This window comes from Trichoplusia ni, chromosome 16 (genome assembly GCF_003590095.1).
Source record: "Trichoplusia ni isolate ovarian cell line Hi5 chromosome 16, tn1, whole genome shotgun sequence".
Lineage (NCBI taxonomy): Eukaryota > Metazoa > Arthropoda > Insecta > Lepidoptera > Noctuidae > Trichoplusia > Trichoplusia ni.
Genome location: NC_039493.1, coordinates 7292651 through 7312978, shown reverse-complemented (window position 1 = coordinate 7312978; position 20328 = coordinate 7292651). Strand labels below are relative to the sequence as shown.

The 20328-nt window shown below is 34.4% G+C and overlaps 2 protein-coding genes across 3 annotated transcripts; both read left to right on the top strand.

Moving 5' to 3' along the window:
• The first annotated feature begins 6777 nt into the window (after nt 1-6777).
• On the top strand, nt 6778-16446 carry LOC113501898. 2 transcript variants are annotated; one of them, XM_026883201.1, is made up of 6 exons: nt 6778-7334; nt 7423-7555; nt 7727-8164; nt 8255-8311; nt 12785-12906; nt 14202-16446. In XM_026883201.1, the coding sequence occupies exons 2-6, from the start codon at nt 7501-7503 to the stop codon at nt 14463-14465; spliced, it is 936 nt and encodes a 311-aa protein (XP_026739002.1). In that variant the 5' UTR covers nt 6778-7334; nt 7423-7500; the 3' UTR covers nt 14466-16446. The 2 variants fall into 2 exon arrangements, with proteins under 2 accessions (XP_026739002.1, XP_026739001.1); XM_026883200.1 differs by having other exon boundaries at nt 6782-7334; nt 7423-7636.
• A 627-nt stretch (nt 16447-17073) lies between these two features.
• On the top strand, nt 17074-20243 carry LOC113501796 (28S ribosomal protein S31, mitochondrial). Its single transcript, XM_026883054.1, has 6 exons — nt 17074-17180; nt 17304-17578; nt 17956-18079; nt 18691-18879; nt 19341-19573; nt 19935-20243. Exons 1-6 carry the CDS (start codon nt 17170-17172, stop codon nt 20201-20203), a joined length of 1101 nt encoding a protein of 366 aa, XP_026738855.1. The 5' UTR covers nt 17074-17169; the 3' UTR covers nt 20204-20243.
• The last annotated feature ends 85 nt before the right edge of the window (nt 20244-20328 follow it).

Below are 20328 nucleotides of genomic sequence, written 5' to 3'. Positions count from 1 at the left end.
ATATTAGAAGATATTGTACCGAACTCCATAGTCAATTTACGTTCTGCCACAACATGACTTATAGTGTGGTTACTAGCTTTTCTCAAGCAATGTGTATTCATCAAAGATGTCAAGACCGTTACTTTTAAACAGGCGCCAAAACAAACCTCATTTGCAAGTCTACTGCCCTCAATTTTAAGCCATTATTTAACATACTAGAATGGCCGCCATATTTCGAACATTTTTTTCCTCGCTCAGCTTTCACCGAGGCAAAGGAGATGAGACAGTGAGCCTAACGGTCCGGCCTACTTTCATAAGGATTCAGTTAAAAGAATTCGCGCAGTGTAAATGAACTCAGAAAAATCCTCCGTTATTTTCTCTACGCACTCGTATATTTTCGTCATATTTCTAGAAATTGTGTGAGAAAATTATGTGTTAGGTTATATTCGACGTTGATGAATCATAATATAACGACGACTTATTTATTACATTATTTATGTATTATTTTTACATTATCTCTGACATAATCTAGCGTATATTTTGACGTAAAAGCATACACATAGTGAGCCTGTTGTTGTCAGCGACCCTCGCTTTTCCACCGCAACACGACAGCTCTTAGTCAAAGTCTCGTACAATGTTCTGAAGTAAAATACTTGTGTGGAAAATACCTTTTTTGTCAAGTCATAACATCTAGTGCTACATGGGTTACTCCTTATCTTTGACTTTGCATCGTATATAATGTATTAGTTAATATGGAGTTTCTTGCCAGATTTTTTCCATCTCCTACATATTAAACTTTAGAACCGTGCAACTAGAATCATCATTGTAACGTTTTGAACTTCAAAACTACTTACCTAAAATAAAAACTTTTGATTTTAAGGTACGGCTGCGAATGTAATTCGATTGCGAAATGTATACACATGGCAAGCTTCGAACCTGAAAAATAGCCATAAAAAATCTTTGTCATAACGATAAGTATTCACACTTTGAGAGATAAACCACAGCTTTAACTAGCACTTAAACTAAGTAAAAAATGTTGAAAAGATTTATCTTGTGAAAGTTTTACAAGCGTTTGAAGAGGCAATCAATCAACCACTAACTCGTCTGTTTTCAGAGAGGTGTTAAATTTGAAGGACGGACGAAAGGCACATATTCTTTTTTCCTTTTGTTCTATCTTAAAGATAAAATACATGAAGATACTGATTGATTAATCAACGCGACATAATTATGAAGTAAAACAGTGTCGAATATGTTTTTGGTAATCATTTAATCAACATCGCAGTTAAAATACTTAAATCGTTTGAACACAGCTTTCTCTGAACGCCGGCGTTTCGACATTCCAGCCTTATACGGGCTATTACCTAAATCTAAAATTCCAGCCAAGCTTATAACAAAATAAACCTAAGCAACAGCATCCAAGGGCACCAAATGGCAGGGCTTCGACCATTTTTTGTCGATTTGCCAAGACTCGCGTAAGCTTCTTTTTAAGTTGGCGCGAAGGCCGAATTTGCAGGTAATACGAATATATGGGTCAAGTACGAGGATTGTATCTGTCATTTGCTACGATTAGGTAACTCTGCTTGCTGTTGATACAGGTAACGTTATACAAGATAACATTTCTGAACATTATGAAGTGGTTACGGGCACTCCACGACATATCGCGGCGTTGCTCTTGCACACCGACAATAATGTAACTTTGTAGAGTTCGCAGCCCCAATTCTGCTATTTACAATGGCCGATGAATGAATGAAATTCGGCTTCAAATGTTAGTGAGTGTTAGGCACTTGGATTAAATATGAAACTATTCCTATTCTCTTAAGCATTTTTCTACACAATTTCAATCCAACTGCCATTCATTAATCGGACGTTGTAAATAACAGAATCGGCGCCCTGATGGTTTATTTAACCTGAATGATGATAAAAACTCTTTGGTAAACTACTTCGTGGCTAGACACAGAACCATATTGTTATCAGCTAATCATCGTTTAAATATTCAGGTTTTAGAGGATATGAGTAGGTAGGTATATAATAAAACTGCACATTGGAGTTGCTAGTTGCTAGTCATGCTAATGTATAACTAACTCGATATCTTACTGGATCACAAAGTCCTGCAGCGTGAATCAGCGTCGAGCCTAACCGTTGTCGTTTTTATTATATTTGAGTTTGCTCTTTTCTTTCTTCACAGCAGCCAGGTCGATGTTCTCCTGTAAATGTACTTTACAAACACGCCGACAACAACACAAATTAAGTATGAGTATATAAGAAAGCGTTTGCTCTCACGTGTAAATGTGCTGGGAACCGATTCTGCTATTTTACAATGGCCTATAAATGAATGGCAATTGGATTAAAGCATTTTGCCAATACAATAATTGGAAGTTAGTTATATTGACCTTATTTTGCAGGAAAAAATACAAAAAATGACATTTTAAGCCAACTTTCATTCATTCATCGGCCATTGTAAATAGCAGAATTGGGGCCCTATACTCATGGGTCCATAATTGCTTACAACTGTCAAAATGAACGTTATGAAATCAAAAAAACATTAATTATTGAGTACTGAACATTGGCCGTACACAGCCAACCATTTATAATAACAAAAACATCTTATAGCCTACATGACCAAGCTAGCGTTGTCTTCAAACTTAATCCTAACTCATCATTTTGGTTCATTCAACTTTTTTTATCTGAGTCACTGGCAAAGGTATTTCGTAATGAGTAACATTCTTTGTCGGCTGATATGAATCCAGCTGAAGGAATGTGCTGAAGCGACCCTTTGGCGTTACGCAGCGGATGTCACATAGTCCCCGAGCATTATGACCGGAAATAATTCATTGAAGTGTGAGAAGTTTTTTATTTTTTTTAAACCGGTTTAAGAGTGATTGATTTCGTTTAAACTTTCTCATCACAGTTAATTATCACAGCTCTTGTAATAAGGTCTGGGCCTCAATCCCGTATTTACATTTGCCGATGAATTAATGGAAAATCCAATATTGTATATGTATCTAATATTTTGATTTATCACTTGTTTCATAAAATTAATTATGAGTTTCATTTCAGTCCGGGAAGAGGCCTATTATTATTATATTATAAACTACTAAATGAACCTACTTTGCATTCAAGATGCACATAAACATTCCATTCTAAATAAACATTCCAATACGGCAAAGGGTAATTTAAATTGTAAGTAGAAAGCCTAAAGACAACTTTTAAGTCACGAAAGCAGGATTTTAAAGTATCTTGTAAGTCCACCAGAAGGAAAGCAAATGCGCCTAAAAAATTCCACAGACTTAATCAATGCCAAAATGCACAAATTGTAACTAGGTAATCGTACGACCGCATTAAATAAGAAATTAAACAGAAATCCATCAATCTTGACCGATAAAGCTAAACATTGAGATCAAAGGAAAGCAAACGTGCAGTCGTATCCATGCCGTATCAGTGATTGATAAATTAAGTAGGTGAGCGTATCTCTGTGGGAATGTCGAGTAAACAACGCCGTAACAGGAATGTAGGACAATGCTGCTTCCACGTCGAAAGTGGTAGGAAACGTGCTAACTGCTGACTAATTCTTACGACATGATTCTTTATCATTACGATATTTTATTTGCAAAAGAAAGTTCCAATCACTGGCCAATAATATTCGCTCATGTTAATGCCGTTATGGTGACACACTGTCGTGCATATTGTGAGCCATTCTTCTATTTTTAAATCTTATTTAACGGCATCTTTTTGAAGTGACCACTTATAAATCCAAAAAGGTTAGGTAAGGAACAACCGTTTGTAAATAGAATTTCACTTACTGTAAAGCAAAGTATTTTGGAATATTTAAAATCTGTTCATGAATTATGGGACTGCCCGTCTCATGAACATTATTTTATACACACATGCTAAAGAAGACAAGTTCTCTTACCCTCCTACGTCACTGTTTCTTGATAACGTGAGACATCGCGCGTTTCGGTTGCGTTCTGTTTTTCGTTGCGTTTCCAAGATATTACTTTTTGCTGACACAACCAACAAAAGAGGTCAGTGTAACAAAGAAGTAATATCTATGGAATAATGACTGTTTGCATATAATGCAGTGTACGTTACGTGAGTCAAGTCCGGCCGTCCTCCCCATGACTCACATAGCTCCAATTTCTTCACCAAACATACACTCATTAATTATTCTAGGTAATTAAGCGAATGTGATCAAGACAATTACCGCGTGTAATTTAGCTGACGACGCGTTTATGACATTGCTACTTAATTTACTAATGATAATATCAGATTCAGATTCAGTTTTAGTCATTGGGCCTTATGTTGTGAGTCCAACTTACGTCAAAGAGTCAAGTCGATGATAATTTTCGATTACTTTTCGTCAGATTATGGTATTTAGCTTAAGCTTTTCCAGTAGAACTGGAGAAGGATGCCAAATCTGTTTTGGGAAAATATCACGTTCAAATCCGATTATCCAAGAATCCTTTATAGAGTTAAATAAAATTAAAGGATTACTGTTTGTGTCCTGGAAATCCTAGAATTGTCGTAAAATGCCACGACTGGAAAAGGTCGTGTCCTATATTTGTCCTGAGGGACTAGACAAATGTCTACTGGATGGGATCGCCGACTCTCCGAAGTTAAAATTAATGGCGAAAAAGAAAAAAAATATTCACTGTACCTTAATAGTCTGTTTATTAAAAAGTTTAAAGAGGTGCAGGTTGACCATGATAATTTCTCCATAATTATGGTTACAATTAATATTATATTTCTAGTCTTCTTTTCTGCTTATAGTTGACCTCCGTGTGAACTCGTTCCAGCAAATCCTGTGAGATCTCATCTATTTTCGCCATAGCTGTTAAAACATGCCCGCTAAGGTATGTACATAACTTCGCGAAATCTTATGGTGTAGAGTTTGGCTCGGCCCAAAATAAAACCGGCTAGCAGGGCTGGATCTAGCTCGAAATATCCTTTCGAGTCCATACTTAATTAAAGCTTTTTTATGATATCTGCTCAGGAATGCGCGTATCATCCGCTCTCCCAAAATTTTATTATCTCAAGAATAATTAAATAAATTATGGCTATTTTTGGCTTTAGGTGTAGAAACGGAAAAAAGGAAGTTTAGCAACTGAGTCTCACGAAATTAGAAAGTTTTTATAATATTTAACTAGTATTTTACTTGTCTTCTTATTCAATAGAAATAGACACACAATTTACACACTGCCTAGGATTAATACAAATCCCTTTCCATCTAACAGTATAACAACCTACATGTACTGTACGTACAAACAATCGTTCAAATAGGATAGCAAACGCTTTGTAGGATTTACTGCCTTTGCATTCAGACCTTTGTGCTTGTAAATGTGTTCCCCTAAACCTCAAACCAATCGGTTTTCTGCCTCTTGTTGCAGCCATGATGATTTGCAGAATCGATTAACGGAAAGTATATAGTTTTGTCGTAGTAAATTAAAGTAACTGTGCACTCTCATGAAAGGATACAAGATAGTTTCCAAGGTAACACACATTTGAAAACTTTTGACTTGCCCTTCTTTTGTTGATAATAATTTATTGGGTAATTACTACTACCCTATTTTTCCCGTTGATTAAGTTCAATATGGAAGAAAACCAATGTCGCAAATTAAAATACCGATTCACGATCATTGTTTTTACATACAGCTAGCGTATAACAGCTGATGTCTATTATCTATTCTTATAAGTATCTACATATTATTGTTTTTCTTCATGATTCCAAGGCAATTGCGGAAACACTTATGGTGACATAATCATTTATTTTATTTCTTGTATGGATAAGTGAGATCTCGGGGTCTTACTTTATTATCTTATTTCAGTAAACTCTCAGTTTAACTTTTTTAAGGGATTCCCCCAAAATCATAAAGCTATAAGTCGTGCCGGGGAATACTTTGCTGCTTTAATTTATGTTTTTTTTTATATCTATTTCCTTTCATTTAACGTAAGATATAAATAACTAACCGATAGTTTCAGAAAGTTGTAGTGCCCGACACTCCCGAATTTATCATATCGGAATGAAAGATCATTCATTGATATTCCTCCCGCCAAAAAATATCGACAATTAAGATAGGCGACAAGTCAAGCTACATCCCTAATGCGGACTATATCCGTCACAGTAAGATAACCGAGTCTCAGACGAGAGCAGCTGGTAGCGCATACCACTGCGACAATGTTCCTCTATCTTATAAATAGTACCTAGTATCTACTGACAAATATTTGGATGCCCAGAAAGTAAGATATCCATTCAGTTCTCCTGCGTGCGTCGTAGTGATGTTTTCACTCATAGTCCCCTAAACTAAAAGACACCATACTTATCTACATAAGTTATCAAAGCCAAAGTACTCATCACTATTTTTTCTTAAAGTCAAAATAAAACAATCCTTTGATTCAGTAGTTAATGTTTCCCTACAGATGAGTTCAATGCTAATTGTTTTGCTAAAGAGGCACGATTCCCATTATTCCAGTAAGTACCTACTGTCAAACCTAACTAGAATAACGGTTTCTACAATTAGTTAATGTTGAAATTTTTGAATATACCTGTCTCGCTTCTTATAAAGAAAAATGAAGTGTTTTACAATTGATAAATTTACTAAAATATAATTAGGGGGATTCTTCGAAAAAAAAATGCATAAGCTAGGAAAAATATTACTTTCTTTGGCTCTTGTGTATTTATATTAATAGCCGTAGGACTTAGGAGATGGTACAACAACAAAAAAATAATAATTTGTCATGTAAGTATAGTACTGTTAGAAAATTGTTGAGGGTAGTGATCATTTTTTCACGTAAAATATTAATACTAAACGACTTGGGACTTCAACATTTAACCAACTAAACTACCAATAAGCACTTACCACACTACCGATATCAACCATTAAGCCACCAATATGATATGAGACCAACTTCACAATATCAGTATTCCAACATTCGCTGAATAAGCTCAAATTCAGCGTATTCAACGTATAAAGCCAATATAACCATGCACGCCTGTGTACCATTTGTAAAAGTTACCCAGCGTCCACCATCCACCGACCAATATATCCCAGCGCGCTAATCGCGGTCATTCCGCATTCACTCGCTAGTCGCTAGCATCGCATCGCAGTTCAAAACTTTGCACGCTCAGTTCGAATTTGGCGCGCAGCCGGTACCGGTCAGAGTCGTGCGCGCTTAGCCAAAAGGACTTATATCGAAACGAACGAAGTGAGGGAGCAAAAAGTTTTTGTTTGTTGTGTTTATTTGTTGTATTTATGGAAGTCAACGAACTGGTTTTAGTTATAATGAAAGACTTTATGTGCAAGTTTTAGTGAGATTTATATGAAAAACATAGCAATTAAGTGCCAGCGGATACATACATGGTATGTAATGTGTTTGTGTTTTTTATCAACTCGCGGTTATCATATGCGGTCAGTGCGAACTTATTTGAGCTTTACATCCTTTGTTTAGGTAACTACGGCGGCGCGTACGCTTACGGCAGAATTGTAGTACATCGTACTATAAACAAGTTTAACCGTAGTATTTATTATGGATGGCGAAAAGAAAATCAACATGAGTGAGGGTGTTCCCTTGAACTCGACAGGTGCGGCTAATATATTTCTGAATACTGGTAAAAATACCAAATTAAATTCACCCGATGGGACTGTCATTCATCTCAATACAGGTGACTTTTTTTATTAACAACTAAATATTTTTATTATTTTTGGAAAGGAAGATGTATGAATAACGTGGTGTTTTTATTTGCAAATTACAGAGAAACCGTCGGACCTCGGCGTGCATATAAATACAACGTTCTCAATAGCGTCTTCCAAGAAAATTAAGCTTTTGTTCGTGTTGAATTTTTTGTTGAGTGTTATATGTATGGTAATAAGTTGTTCTATAGCGTTCTATTACTGGAACGAAATGATATCAATGAGGAGACAGTTGGACATGATTAAAGACCACTTTATTATGCAAAACTTGAACCAAGATAGAGTTATGCAGAGTGCCCTCGTAGCGCGCCCAAGGCCGCCGGGTCTCGTCGAGACTCGGGAACCAAGAACACGGTCCTTCGAGGATGAAGAAGTCCCTCAGAAAGCTAGAAAATTCTACGTCGAAGACCTTGGGGAAGACATGTTGCTGGTAGACTCGAAGAAAAAAAATGCTAGCAAAGACAATTCTCCTGTTTATGATTTAACAGTGCTGCAAAGAGGTACATAAAAATATCCAATGCTTATCTATATCTTTAGTTTATTACTTTCAAGAAACATCATTAAAAATCTTGTTTTTAATTTAATTACAGAATTAGTGGTGGCTCAGTTTAATGGTGCAGTCAGAGAATTTAATTTGGGGACACAATGTGAGTATTAATATAGCATTGTATTTTTTTGTTTAAATATGTTTTAACATTTTCATGCCATACTTAAGTTTTATGTCCATAAATAGACCAAGACACACTTGCAAATGCTGATATAATTAATTCAATTTTCAAGTTGTTCATAATAAAATTGAACTAAATTTTAAAACATAAACAAATGATACCCACTAACACACTTATCAAATAGTATGTTACTGGTGATATAGGCAGATAACTGTTACAACAACAATTTAAAAATGTAGTAATATTTAAATAACCACTACTACCATATGACTAACAATACATAAAGGCCGCTACTTCATTACATAACATCTATAGCTAATAATTATAAACAGATAATTCTGGGTTATTTATCTATGATGACTGAAAATAGCTCTTGTAGTTCTGAGTTAAGATTTAAATTAGTATACACTAAAAGAGCATGAATGTAAGATAAGTAGAAAATTGTTCATACTGAACATAGACAAACAGTCCAACAATCAATCCTTTATTGAAACAAACTTAATCATAGTTACTATGTAGAGCTGGCAGGCAAAGATTGTTTGTTTTTAATTTGCTTTAAAAACCTTCAGTCTTCTTTATTTAAATATCTCTTTTTTCTGTCCGGCCTATTTAAAAAACAATGCAAACTGGCTAGTTTTATTAAAGAAGCTCTGTGTTATACAATTGCAAATATGTGATTAAAATGATAATTTATGTGAATGTGTCACAGACAGGATATGCCTAGATATTTGCATTGTGTACATATCGACTACAAACTATTTTGATCTTTATGTAGAGGAGATAAGGTTAACAGTGAAAAGTTTGAAATGCTGCCAGACCGACATAGTTACAATGTGTAAAGAGTTGGCTTACAACTTATATGGGATGTCTTGTCATAATTAATCTGCTCATAATAATTAAGCATCCAGACAATGTTAGATAATTCCTTTTTGTTTCATCTGCATGTATTAATTGTGGCTAACCAATTGATGGCAGGCTGTTAATAACACAATATCCAATTTGAGAGGTTGCTAACCTCCATGGTTGTTGTTAGAAAGGTTTTCGTTATTTATGTTTAATAGCTTGCATCATGGGTGTTGGCTACAAATAGGCCAGTATTTGTATTGTGTGATGTTTAAATCTCAACTGTCTCATATCTTCTCAAGATAACGATTCTATAGAATATATTTATTCTAAGCTATCATAATATACAAGTGTCTATTCAACTTTGTTAAGGAATAACTAAGCTGAATATAATAAATATGAATAATGTGATTGCTTCGAAAAACTTTTTTAAAATAGTGTTTTTTTTATACCTACACCACACTTTCAGTTTTAGTGATTGTGGATCATGGTATCTTTAAAAACATTTAAGTAATAACAACGCAAACACAATAATGAATATTGAGTGTTATTTTTTTCGATTCTAAACGAAGATATAAGTACCAGACGTATTTATTTTGCGCTTTCGAAAAAATCTAATATTCAATTTAAAGGCGAATTCTTGTTTTCCCGCGCCAAAACATGAGTCTAATATAATATAAAGTCGAGTTAAATTTAGATGTTCATTGTATGTTAAAATCAGAACATGAACATTTTGCGGTAAAAGAGGGACTTCCCTTAATGTATTTATTTAATTAATTGGTAATCTTATCATTAATAATTAATATCTTATAACAAAGACATATAATATCATAGCTTAAAGTAATTTAGGTAAACTTTTTCTATCTCACGGCTGTATTACCAGCCTAAAATATATTACGGCATCATTTTTAATGTAACAACATTTATTAAATGTTACTGGGTTTTATTTAAAATGTGATAGCTTATCAATGATGTGTACATGACTTATGATAGCACAATAATTGGAAATTGTTATCTGAAGCACTATTATTACAGATTGACATACTTATTTGTTATTTCACTTATTCTACAGAGGATGAAAGTAGCACTTAGTAATTTGCACTTTTTAAAGCATACTTTTTTGACCTAGAGATTTAGGGAAACGTGGGTACATACAGGCCAGCAAGAAAATGTGCAAATAATATACGCCATAAAAGAGAAAAAAAAGTTACTTGTTATCTATACTTCTATAATTAATCTATACTTCTATATCTATACTTCTATAACTAATCTATACTTCTATACTAATCTATATCTATACTAATATATAAAGCTGAAGAGTTTGTTTGTTTGTTTGTTTGAACGCGCTAATCTCAGGAACTAATGGTCCAAATTTAAAAATTCTTTTTGTTTTGAATAAACCATTCATCGAGGAAGGCTTTAGGCTATATACCATCACGCAGCGAGTGCAGCGACTATACAATGAAAAATGTGGAAAAACAGGGCAGGTATAAATCATAACTTATATCTTCTAACCACGCGGACGAAGTCGCGGGCAACAGCTAGTGTTTAGATAAAATGATGACCCTTTCCTTTTATTTTTAATAGTAATTTTTCAGCCTACCTTCTTCCTTTTTTTATCAAATCTTTCTTATAAGATTAAAAGGAATATTTTTGAGAAAATAACAAAACCACTCGACTTCTTGTGGAAACTAACACTCGTGTAGACATGCCTTTCGTGACGGTAATAGAAAATTAATTTATACACGATATTGATGCGTGATCTTTCAATAAATTATTGCTTAGATGATGATATTAATTTACTTATATAGTAATAATAGAATGCCATTACTAATAATCTTATGTCATCAATATAAATTGAATCATATAATAAAGGAACCTCAACATTTACGTTTTTGAGAAAGTGATAAACAAAGCCCTCATTTCTTAATACTTTTTTAAACCTTCAGTACATTTAATTTAATTAATCATAGAATTTAATTAATCATCATAAGGAGAGACCCACTCAAAGCGTAAGCTTAAAGCAATGTAGGTATTGTAAGACCAAATAACAAGATAATGAGGTTAGATCCAGGCTATTTTTACTTTTTATTTGCAATCAAAACGACATTCCCAATTACATTTAAAAACAGGAAAACTTTTATAGGCGTTCAAATTGTATAAATCGGGGAACCTCGCCGGCCATGTATCCTGACCAATCGAAAAAAAAAGATAAAATATTGTTGGAGCGAGATCAAAATATACCTCCTCATTATGACCGACAGAGAAGGCGATATTTTGCAGCTCTTTCCAGGCGGGTCAATTTATATCAGCCGTACTCTATGGCCGCACAGTATACTGCCCTTAAGTGATTTAAACTAAAAGGGGAAATCGTAAAAAGCCTTTAAAAGCTTCGTGTGGGAGTATGCAGAGACAAGTTAAAAGCCTCAAATAGATAGCTTTAGGTAGACGTAATCATGTAAATAACTTTAAGTTAATTTAAACTTCAAATTACTTGGTTCGTTCGTTTACACAGTGGGTGGTAATTAATATTTTGTTTGATTTAAACTAAATTTCGTTCTCACTAATTACCTTTTGGCAAGGACGTTTTAATTTTATTTCGTCAACTGCCTAAAGGCAAGGTGGATTAGAATGTAGAAAATATTAATTTATCTCAGTTTTAATAAGTATGTAACATGTATATTGCAAAGCTTTAAAAGCTTTTCAGAAGTCGGTAAAATAACATTATTAATGGCTACTAAAACATCTATCGTTAAGATCAATATGTCTAACAAACATTTTACCTAAATGAGATGGTTCATCGTTGGTCATTGAAGTACATTCAAATATTAAAAAGTCCAAATGTTAAAAATCCAGAAAAGCTTCATGTTTAAGTTTGAATTTTTAAAATAAACAAACGAAACGTTCTCATATAACTAAAGCTAAAAATTCAATGACCTTCTTCCTTTAAAAACGAATAAAAAAATCGTTTTCTTTGTTTTCTTTTTCGGATTGTTTTCTTAAAGTATCTGAATGGCCTCTCGGAAGAATTTGGCCAGTCGATGACTGGGGACGAATGTTTGGGCATTCGCGGTAAAATGGTTATGACTAAGTGTAAAAAGTGTTCAAGTTATAAAGGAATGTTTTAAATCCATTAGCACCTTAAAATGTCCATGCATTATATAACCAACATGTAGGGCGTGTAAGGGTTTATATGCTTTTTGCTCTTTACAATGTTCATGTATGTTATAATTCTCACATGTAGGCTATGTTAGGGATTATTCATCAGGTCCATAATAAGTCCTAAACCATTTTTGAAACAGAATTAATTTATCAAAGCTTAAGGTATCTTACCAAAATATATTCTGGGCAAAACTGCTAAAATAGTTTTTCTTAAGCTTATGTAGGCATCAAAGGCAGCTAAATACCCCTATTATTTATTATTCTATCTAAACTTCTTTCTGAAGTGAATTTAAATATCATATTTTCGTACGTATGTGTTAAGGACGCTTTTCTTTTTATAAATAAAATTGTTGCCAGCCCATATCTCTCCACTAGATTCTTAGTCCGCCATGCTGCTCCAAATACTAATTGTTGCTTATATTTATGAGTATTTATCTTTGTCCTCAGCGATAATGGGTCCTTGGGTGCGCGATGAGGAGGTGTCCTCGAAGAACAGTGAGGACAAGATTGAGCTGACCAGCAACTACGTCACCATCAAGGAAGGTGGTCTCTACCTGGTATATGCACAGGTACGTCCTTATAAACATTTGTTATTATAACATGAGCACGAAGTATTGAAACAGACCACGGCCATGTTAAAAAAACGGGAAATAATTTTAATCTTTATCGTGATCTAAAGATCTATTCAGAAAAAAGGTTCTATTCGAATTTTGAATAGCTCAAAATGAAGTTTCATGTTTCGAAGTATCTTTTTTTGTGAGAATTGTAATTGTGTTTAAACATATTGTTAACTATAAATCACAGCTTTCAATGTACTTAAGGGTAAGTATACGAAATATGATCGCGGCCTGTTTAAATATTTCTTTTTAGATTATATCCCTGTATGCTTTAAAAACATTTTAAACATTAATCACACTCACGCTTATTATGTCAGAAAACGTTACATAGTACGTCAGACAAGGAAAATACTAACTTAGGTTCAATGAATCCTTCAAACAGGTTTCGAAATGTAAACAAGGCGAATTTGTTTTTATTGTATTTCGTTTAGTACCATTCCCATCGGTAACAATTATCACCGTCATTTCTTCTTGCTTGAAGAATGACGTATCTCAAACTCACCGTATAACAAATAAATATAAGATATTATGTAACAACTGCGTTAGAAGGTCCCAATTATGCAGCTGTCGTTTGCGAACTGCGGTCTTACATTACAAGATGGTGATTCACTGTTGCAAAGCCGATACAAAGACGTATCAAACAAGTAATAATGTAGTTAAACATGTTCCTTATAAAAAAGGTAAAATAATATAGTAACCTATTAATAAAATAGTATACCTTTAGTAAGTAGTTGTTTTTAAAACAAAATAAAAATAATTTCACAACTGCAAGTCAATAGAAATCGGGTTTTTTGTTTTAATTGCATAGTAAATATGTCATTAAAACGTTTCCATTGAGTATTTGTTTTATCTTTAAATTACAACGTCGTTTTTGACAGAAGTACTTTATATTAATTTAATAAAGGCTCTATAATGAGAAGTATCTGTCGCACAACTTGCGACTACGTCTGTGTCATGACTATGCACATGTAAAGTAATTTATGTAGAAAACAATAAAATGTATGTAGGCAGCTAAATTATTGCTTGGTATACGAACGGTTTATACCCTTGGACTACTCAGACATAAATTACGCACGGGTTGAGCCTACGAATTCGACCGTGTTAATAGCCGACCATAATACCTACGCAGTGAACAAGCCGCAAATAGTATCAAAACCCATCAACACTTGATTAAAACTAGTTTAAGAAGTTTCATCCGATTTACAACTGCCCCACTACAACTACTAATAACACCTAATCCTTTACAGGTTGTCTACCTAACCCAGTCTCCAAACTGCTACTTCATATGGGCGCGACAAGCTGGCAAGGAGCCTCGTCTGCTCACCACGTGCGCGACCGGCGACGACGCCAGCAAGCGACCACTGAACAAATCCCAAATGTCCTGCTCAGTGCAGACAGTAGCAAGACTTTACAAAGGAGACATCGTGAACATCGCGCAGAGAGAACCCAACAGAACGGTGTGGCTCAGACCAGGGTACAGTTACTTCGGCTTCGTGAAACTTAGTTCCTAATAGGCTGTGAATTAGTTAAGTTTATAAAACGGTGTGACGCCCCGCACTGTGAGTCAAGCGCGGTGAAAACCGAGACAGTGTGGTCAATGATATACGAAAATAAGGTCAGTCGTTATAAGACCGTATTTTGTTATTTGTTTCCTGGAATATAGCAAGCAAAAACAATTTTACGATAATCGTACATTTCCTGTAATTCAAGAATTTGTAGTTATAGGTTTAAAAGCGAAACAAAGGTCTCTAGATCGAGTGCGGACCAATAACTGTCTGTTTAGTAACTGTTAGCATGGCTATCACGTACGGTGCGGGGCCGGCGACAACACTGCCAGTGAGAGGATTGGTGCTACAATGTGATAGGGTCCTTATTACACAAGTAACAAGGGGATGGTAGGCTTACGAAACAAAAGTTTCAATATTTAGGTGATCGCGCGTGCCATATGTACATAATGAATTGATTACGGACACATCACATAAATGTGTATTCTGTACATTCATAATATTGATGTATAATCCCGAGTCGAATTTCTTCATTCAATTCAGTACGGGTTCGATTACGTATATATACCAATTACCAGTGTTTTTGATCTCCTAATTGGTAAGAATTATCCCACATTTTGTACCAAATTATTGTGTTAAAAATGACAAATGTTTATTTCTCGGTTATAATGACAGTGTATCTATAAGATGTTGTACATATTAATGATAAGTTGGATAAATATTGTAGTGATGTAAACTACTTAAAACGATTGCTCAAGAGCACTTTTTGCATTGACTCATATTTTTATGTGTACATGTAATTATACAATTTAGATAAGGTTTCTATGCAATATTAATACTACACGATATGAGTACTAAGTTAGTGTATTCTTCTTACCATTATTTAGTATTTTTAAGAAGTTTTGGACTTGAATGTTTTTTTAGTTATTTCGTTTTGTTCTGCCAATATCACTTGTTATCATAGTGACCAAATTAACAGATAATTTGGCCATTTAATGCAAGATGTGTTACTGCCATAGTGTTTATAGCAATATTCTGTCAGTTCAGTTTTTTGTATTTTCTCATAAACAGTAAAAATCGAGTCCCTGTAAAAATTCAAATGGTGCAAATTATTTTCGAGTGTGTTCACATTCATAATATATTAAAAAGTTAGCCGGGATATAATGCAGGGCGGTGTTGTTATTAGCATAGACAACAAAGAATATGCAGTCACCATATTTTAATGAAACCTCTTTGTTTGTTAATGTCAATTGGCACCACTTGCAAACTGTTTAGTAAAGCACACTGCTATATAATTATATTATTTATACCATGTTAGTACATAATTAATATTGCTGCTATTTATTACAATATTGAACTAGTTTCAATACCTGTATTCATACACTTACAACCATTTCTTCAAAAAAAAAAATTAAGAGAAAGGTAGGACAAAAACTATAAATAAAAGTAATCATAACATTGTCCGATTACCATAGTTGTCAGTCAGTCAACTAAATTTTCAGTGTAGAAAATTACATGAAAACTAGTCTGATTAGAGTAAAAATTGTCTTCCATTGCTCTAAGCTCTAAACTGCCGATTAAAATAGATAATAAGAATTTACAAGTGTGTGTCAATTACTGACTAAATATAGAAAATTGAGATTTTGATTTTGTCAAATAGTTAATAAGGGTGCAACAATAGTAGACTAGTTAAGTAGTACTCACACATTTGCAATACGTGCCACAACAATGACACCAACTAAATATCATTATTAAAACAAAACACGATTAGTTACATTGCGTAGTTATTTAGTCATAAGTCCTTTTTATTGAAAAATGTGATATCTTTAGTAATAAAATTTATTTTGTACGATTCTTGGAAATTTGATTGTACAGTTATTAATGTCTACTTAAAGTTATTTGAAATACTATGTGTATTTCTGTATGTTTATAATAATATTTTTTGGAGTTAACTCCCGTCCACAATAAATGTGCCTTACAAATGAAACAGTGGTTTATTTTATAGTCTTTCCCAACCTACCATCAAAGCAGAGTAAAGTCTATACTGAAGGTCGTCTATACAAACTATATTATTAAACGTACACAATGCCGTACGTCCCTAACTAACGCTTTACCGCGTTCTAGTTTTAAAAGTTATGAAGTGGCAGAAGTTAGACAGCGTAAGGAACTCCCCAGCGATTGGACCGTCACAACATATTCTTGATATTAATATATTTTTACATTATTTCACATAGTTGGTGAATAATAATAGAGCCTTGAGTTAAAGACCCGTAGAAACAAATTAAATCATTCTGAATAATTTTATTATGAGAGTGGTGCAGAAAATTAAACTAACATCATACTTATATCTTAGTCTTATTAGTCTTATCATCTTAGTTTATAAGTAAGAGACAGGTATGTTTCGCAGGAAGAAAAACTATAGGTACTTTGAGTAGTAAATTACAGCTTAAGGGTGTTACTATACAAACTAACGTATGCATTTCGCGTAAATTACCTACTAGGGTAGGTAATAACTCAAATAAGTACAGAAAAAGGATTTGAAGAAAAAATCTTACGTTCCATTTTACGTGAAAATAACGTTAGTGAGTTTTACGAACGAAAATGACCTAATGTCATTTTCTGTGAAACGAAACGTTTATAACCTCAAACATTGTGTTTATTGAAAGTGTATAATATTTTCAATTTTAAAATAATTGTGTGAATAATAATTATGCTTACCAGGTAATAATAAAATATTATGAATAATAATCAAATGTATTATTTTTTAAGGCTTACATAATTTTACCGACTATTCTTTTAAATTCTACCTTAATACTACATTCATTCCCGAATATTTGATTCCAGGCTAAGATTTAGAAGAGATTTACGTCCTATAGTCAGATATTTAGCTGACAAACCGTCAGATAATGATGGAAAAGTACCAGAATCAAAACCAGCGTCTGAAACGCCTCAAAAGGCATCAGAGAAAGCGTCTACTGAAAAGATTCAAGAACTACTCAAGCTAATGATGGCTGAACCTAAAATAAAAGAAAGTGAATACAAGGATCAGTTCGCAACAGCTCCCGTGATACCTAGAAGACGTAAAAGAGATGAGGTTGAAGTCACCACTGAGAAAATAGGTCTGCTTTTATGTAATCCTTGTTACTGTAGAGACAAGGGTAAAAACTTTATTTTTGTTGATGATTATCTTAATAAGTGAAAGACCATTCTATCGTCCTGTAATCACTTTATGATGGACAAATAACTATTATCAGAAACCAAAAAGATCTCACTATTGTCCTTAATGAAAACTGTATTGTTACTGTTTTACATTGGCAGGTAAATTGTTCCACACTTGTTAGTGGAATGCGACTTGAAGACCATCCTACTGTCATGAATAACCAATGTCTTTCATGGTGTCCCATAAGCATTTTCTAGGCTCCCAGTTCTGCTAATATCAAAATTGATGTGGTTATTATTTTTTTAGATCCTAATCCAATAAATCTTTATGTTGCAGAGGAGAGCATTACTAAAGCAGCAAGCGATGTAGCTCAGGCTCTTGGAGGTGATGTGAAGCAGACAGAGGCTGAGCTTCTGTCCCGAGTGCTGGGCAAGATCAACCAGTCTTCTACCAACCTGAGGTAAATACTGAAGAAAGTCAGATAACACTTAACAATGATATTAAGTTTTTGTAACAACCCATATTCTATGCGGAATATGTGGGGGTAAAGAGGACAATTTGGGTTTAGTCAGGTTTGAGACTACCCACTTCCGTCTCCCGGGAGGTAGGTGTACATGAGGGTTGCCCTGGAAACTTTTTAAGTGGAAATATATCATTTGTCATAGACTTCAAAAACTACCTAGTATTTTGAACTACATTTTAATATTTAGGAATCTTGTAATAGTCAAATCAATTCAACAATAAGATTTCAATTTTGTCTAGTTGAACCAAAAATCTTGTGTTAATTTCTGTATATTGTGCTTTAATCCTGTCATGACATTATAACATTTTAACAATTATATTAACATAAGCAAGGCTATTTTAAGGTGTATGAAGGATTGCAATGCAATGCCATACACCAACACAAAAACGCGGATGACGTAGCACGGCGGTTCAGGCTTAGTCAGTAAGAGCAAGGTCAGCACTACCCATTTCCTCTCCCGAGGGAGTGGGTGTCCATGAGAATTCCCCCACATTACCAAAAAAAAGGCTATTTTAAGATCTAAAATTACTTATTTTTCCCTTTTCCAGTGATCTCCTAGTAGGTATGAAGATAGATCGCACTAAAGAACCAGATGATAGTCAGAAGGAGACCAGAGGCCAGCAGGTTAAACGCATGGTCAACAAGGCGAAGGCAGAAACACAGCAGACTCGCTACTCACAGAGGAAGGCCAGGAGTGAAGACACACGAAGCAAGGCGGCCGATACAAAGAGGAAGACGTAAGTTATAATATTAAGTTACGTCTTCCGAAACTAACGATATTTTTATTGCTTTATTGTTCCCAATTGATTGATGGCATTCATCCTCAAAGGCTCCAACTATACAAAATTTAATCCCTGTATGAGAGGGGGGGGGGGTTTCACAGCAAAACCAGTTTTCGCGAAAATGTGGTTTACGCAAATATGCTCATTAGGCAACTACTGGTTTATTAAAAAGGAATTTGCATAAAAGCTGATTTTTTTTTTGAGACAGATTTATAATTCTACGTGTTTAAGCAAGCTGTCCAAAATTTGGACCCAAGCCAAAATTTTGCTTCCGCTTTTGGTGAGCAATGTAACTTCCATATAAAACCAGTCATCATTATATGAAAGTGGGATGTTAGAACTTGAAGACTAAAAATAAACTCAACACACCAAATATAGTTTTTAATATTTAAAGAGCTTATTTATTATCTTTTTAGGTCCATAACACCACAACAGATAACCACAGTAGACGTATTCAGCGGCGAGCCTCTTGGCATATTCAAGGCTTCCACTGAACAAAACTATGGTACAAAACTGGACGTGTGGGAGACCCTGAAAGAGCGCGAGCTGACGCTGGCCACGCTGCAGCCGCCCGCCAACTACTTCCAGAAGATGGTGCTTTGGACTGAACAGGGAAAGATCTGGAAATTCCCTATTGATAACGAGCAAGGTGAGCTACATTGTTGTAATCATGTAATAGGTTATGTGACAAGTTTATTCATATTTTTATTTAGAACCAGTTATCTTAATTTTATTCTGTAAGCCACTTCCAACATGAGACTCTCTGTAAAAAAAGCATCGTAAAACTGCGGCCGTAGTCCGTATGACCTTTAATAACGCGAACTTAGAAGTGTTTTTGGAGAGAATGCGGAAAGGAACATCAAAATTCGCAAGGCAGCTTGACAACCGGGGCATACCCGGCGGCATGTGTAGATGCGCTGATACAGAACAATCAATAATTTTAGTGTTATTGGAACACAAATTCTTGCTCTTATTACAAGAATATACAAGTCTATCATTTTGTTTTCTAGGCCTAGAAGAGGAGCAATCCGTTCACTTCTCCGAGCACATATTCCTTGACGCGCACCTCGAAGGCTGGTGCCCTAAGAAAGGTCCCATCAGGCATTTCATGGAGCTCGTCTGCGTCGGTCTCTCTAAGAACGCTTTCTACACCGTCAAGGAGAAAAAAGACCATATTATGTGGTACAAGGAGTATTTTGAATCCAAACAGGATTTACTTTCAGAAGTTGGCGTTTGGGACCAAAAATCGACCGGTACCGATGCTACCAAAAGTAATTAGCTTACTGTGTATATAGAAATATAATTAGTGTTACAGTTAATATTGGTTTTTAATTTAAATGTCTTGTCTTAAATTGATCTTCTAAAATAATGTGTGAAAGTCATTGGATCTAAAATATGTACAGT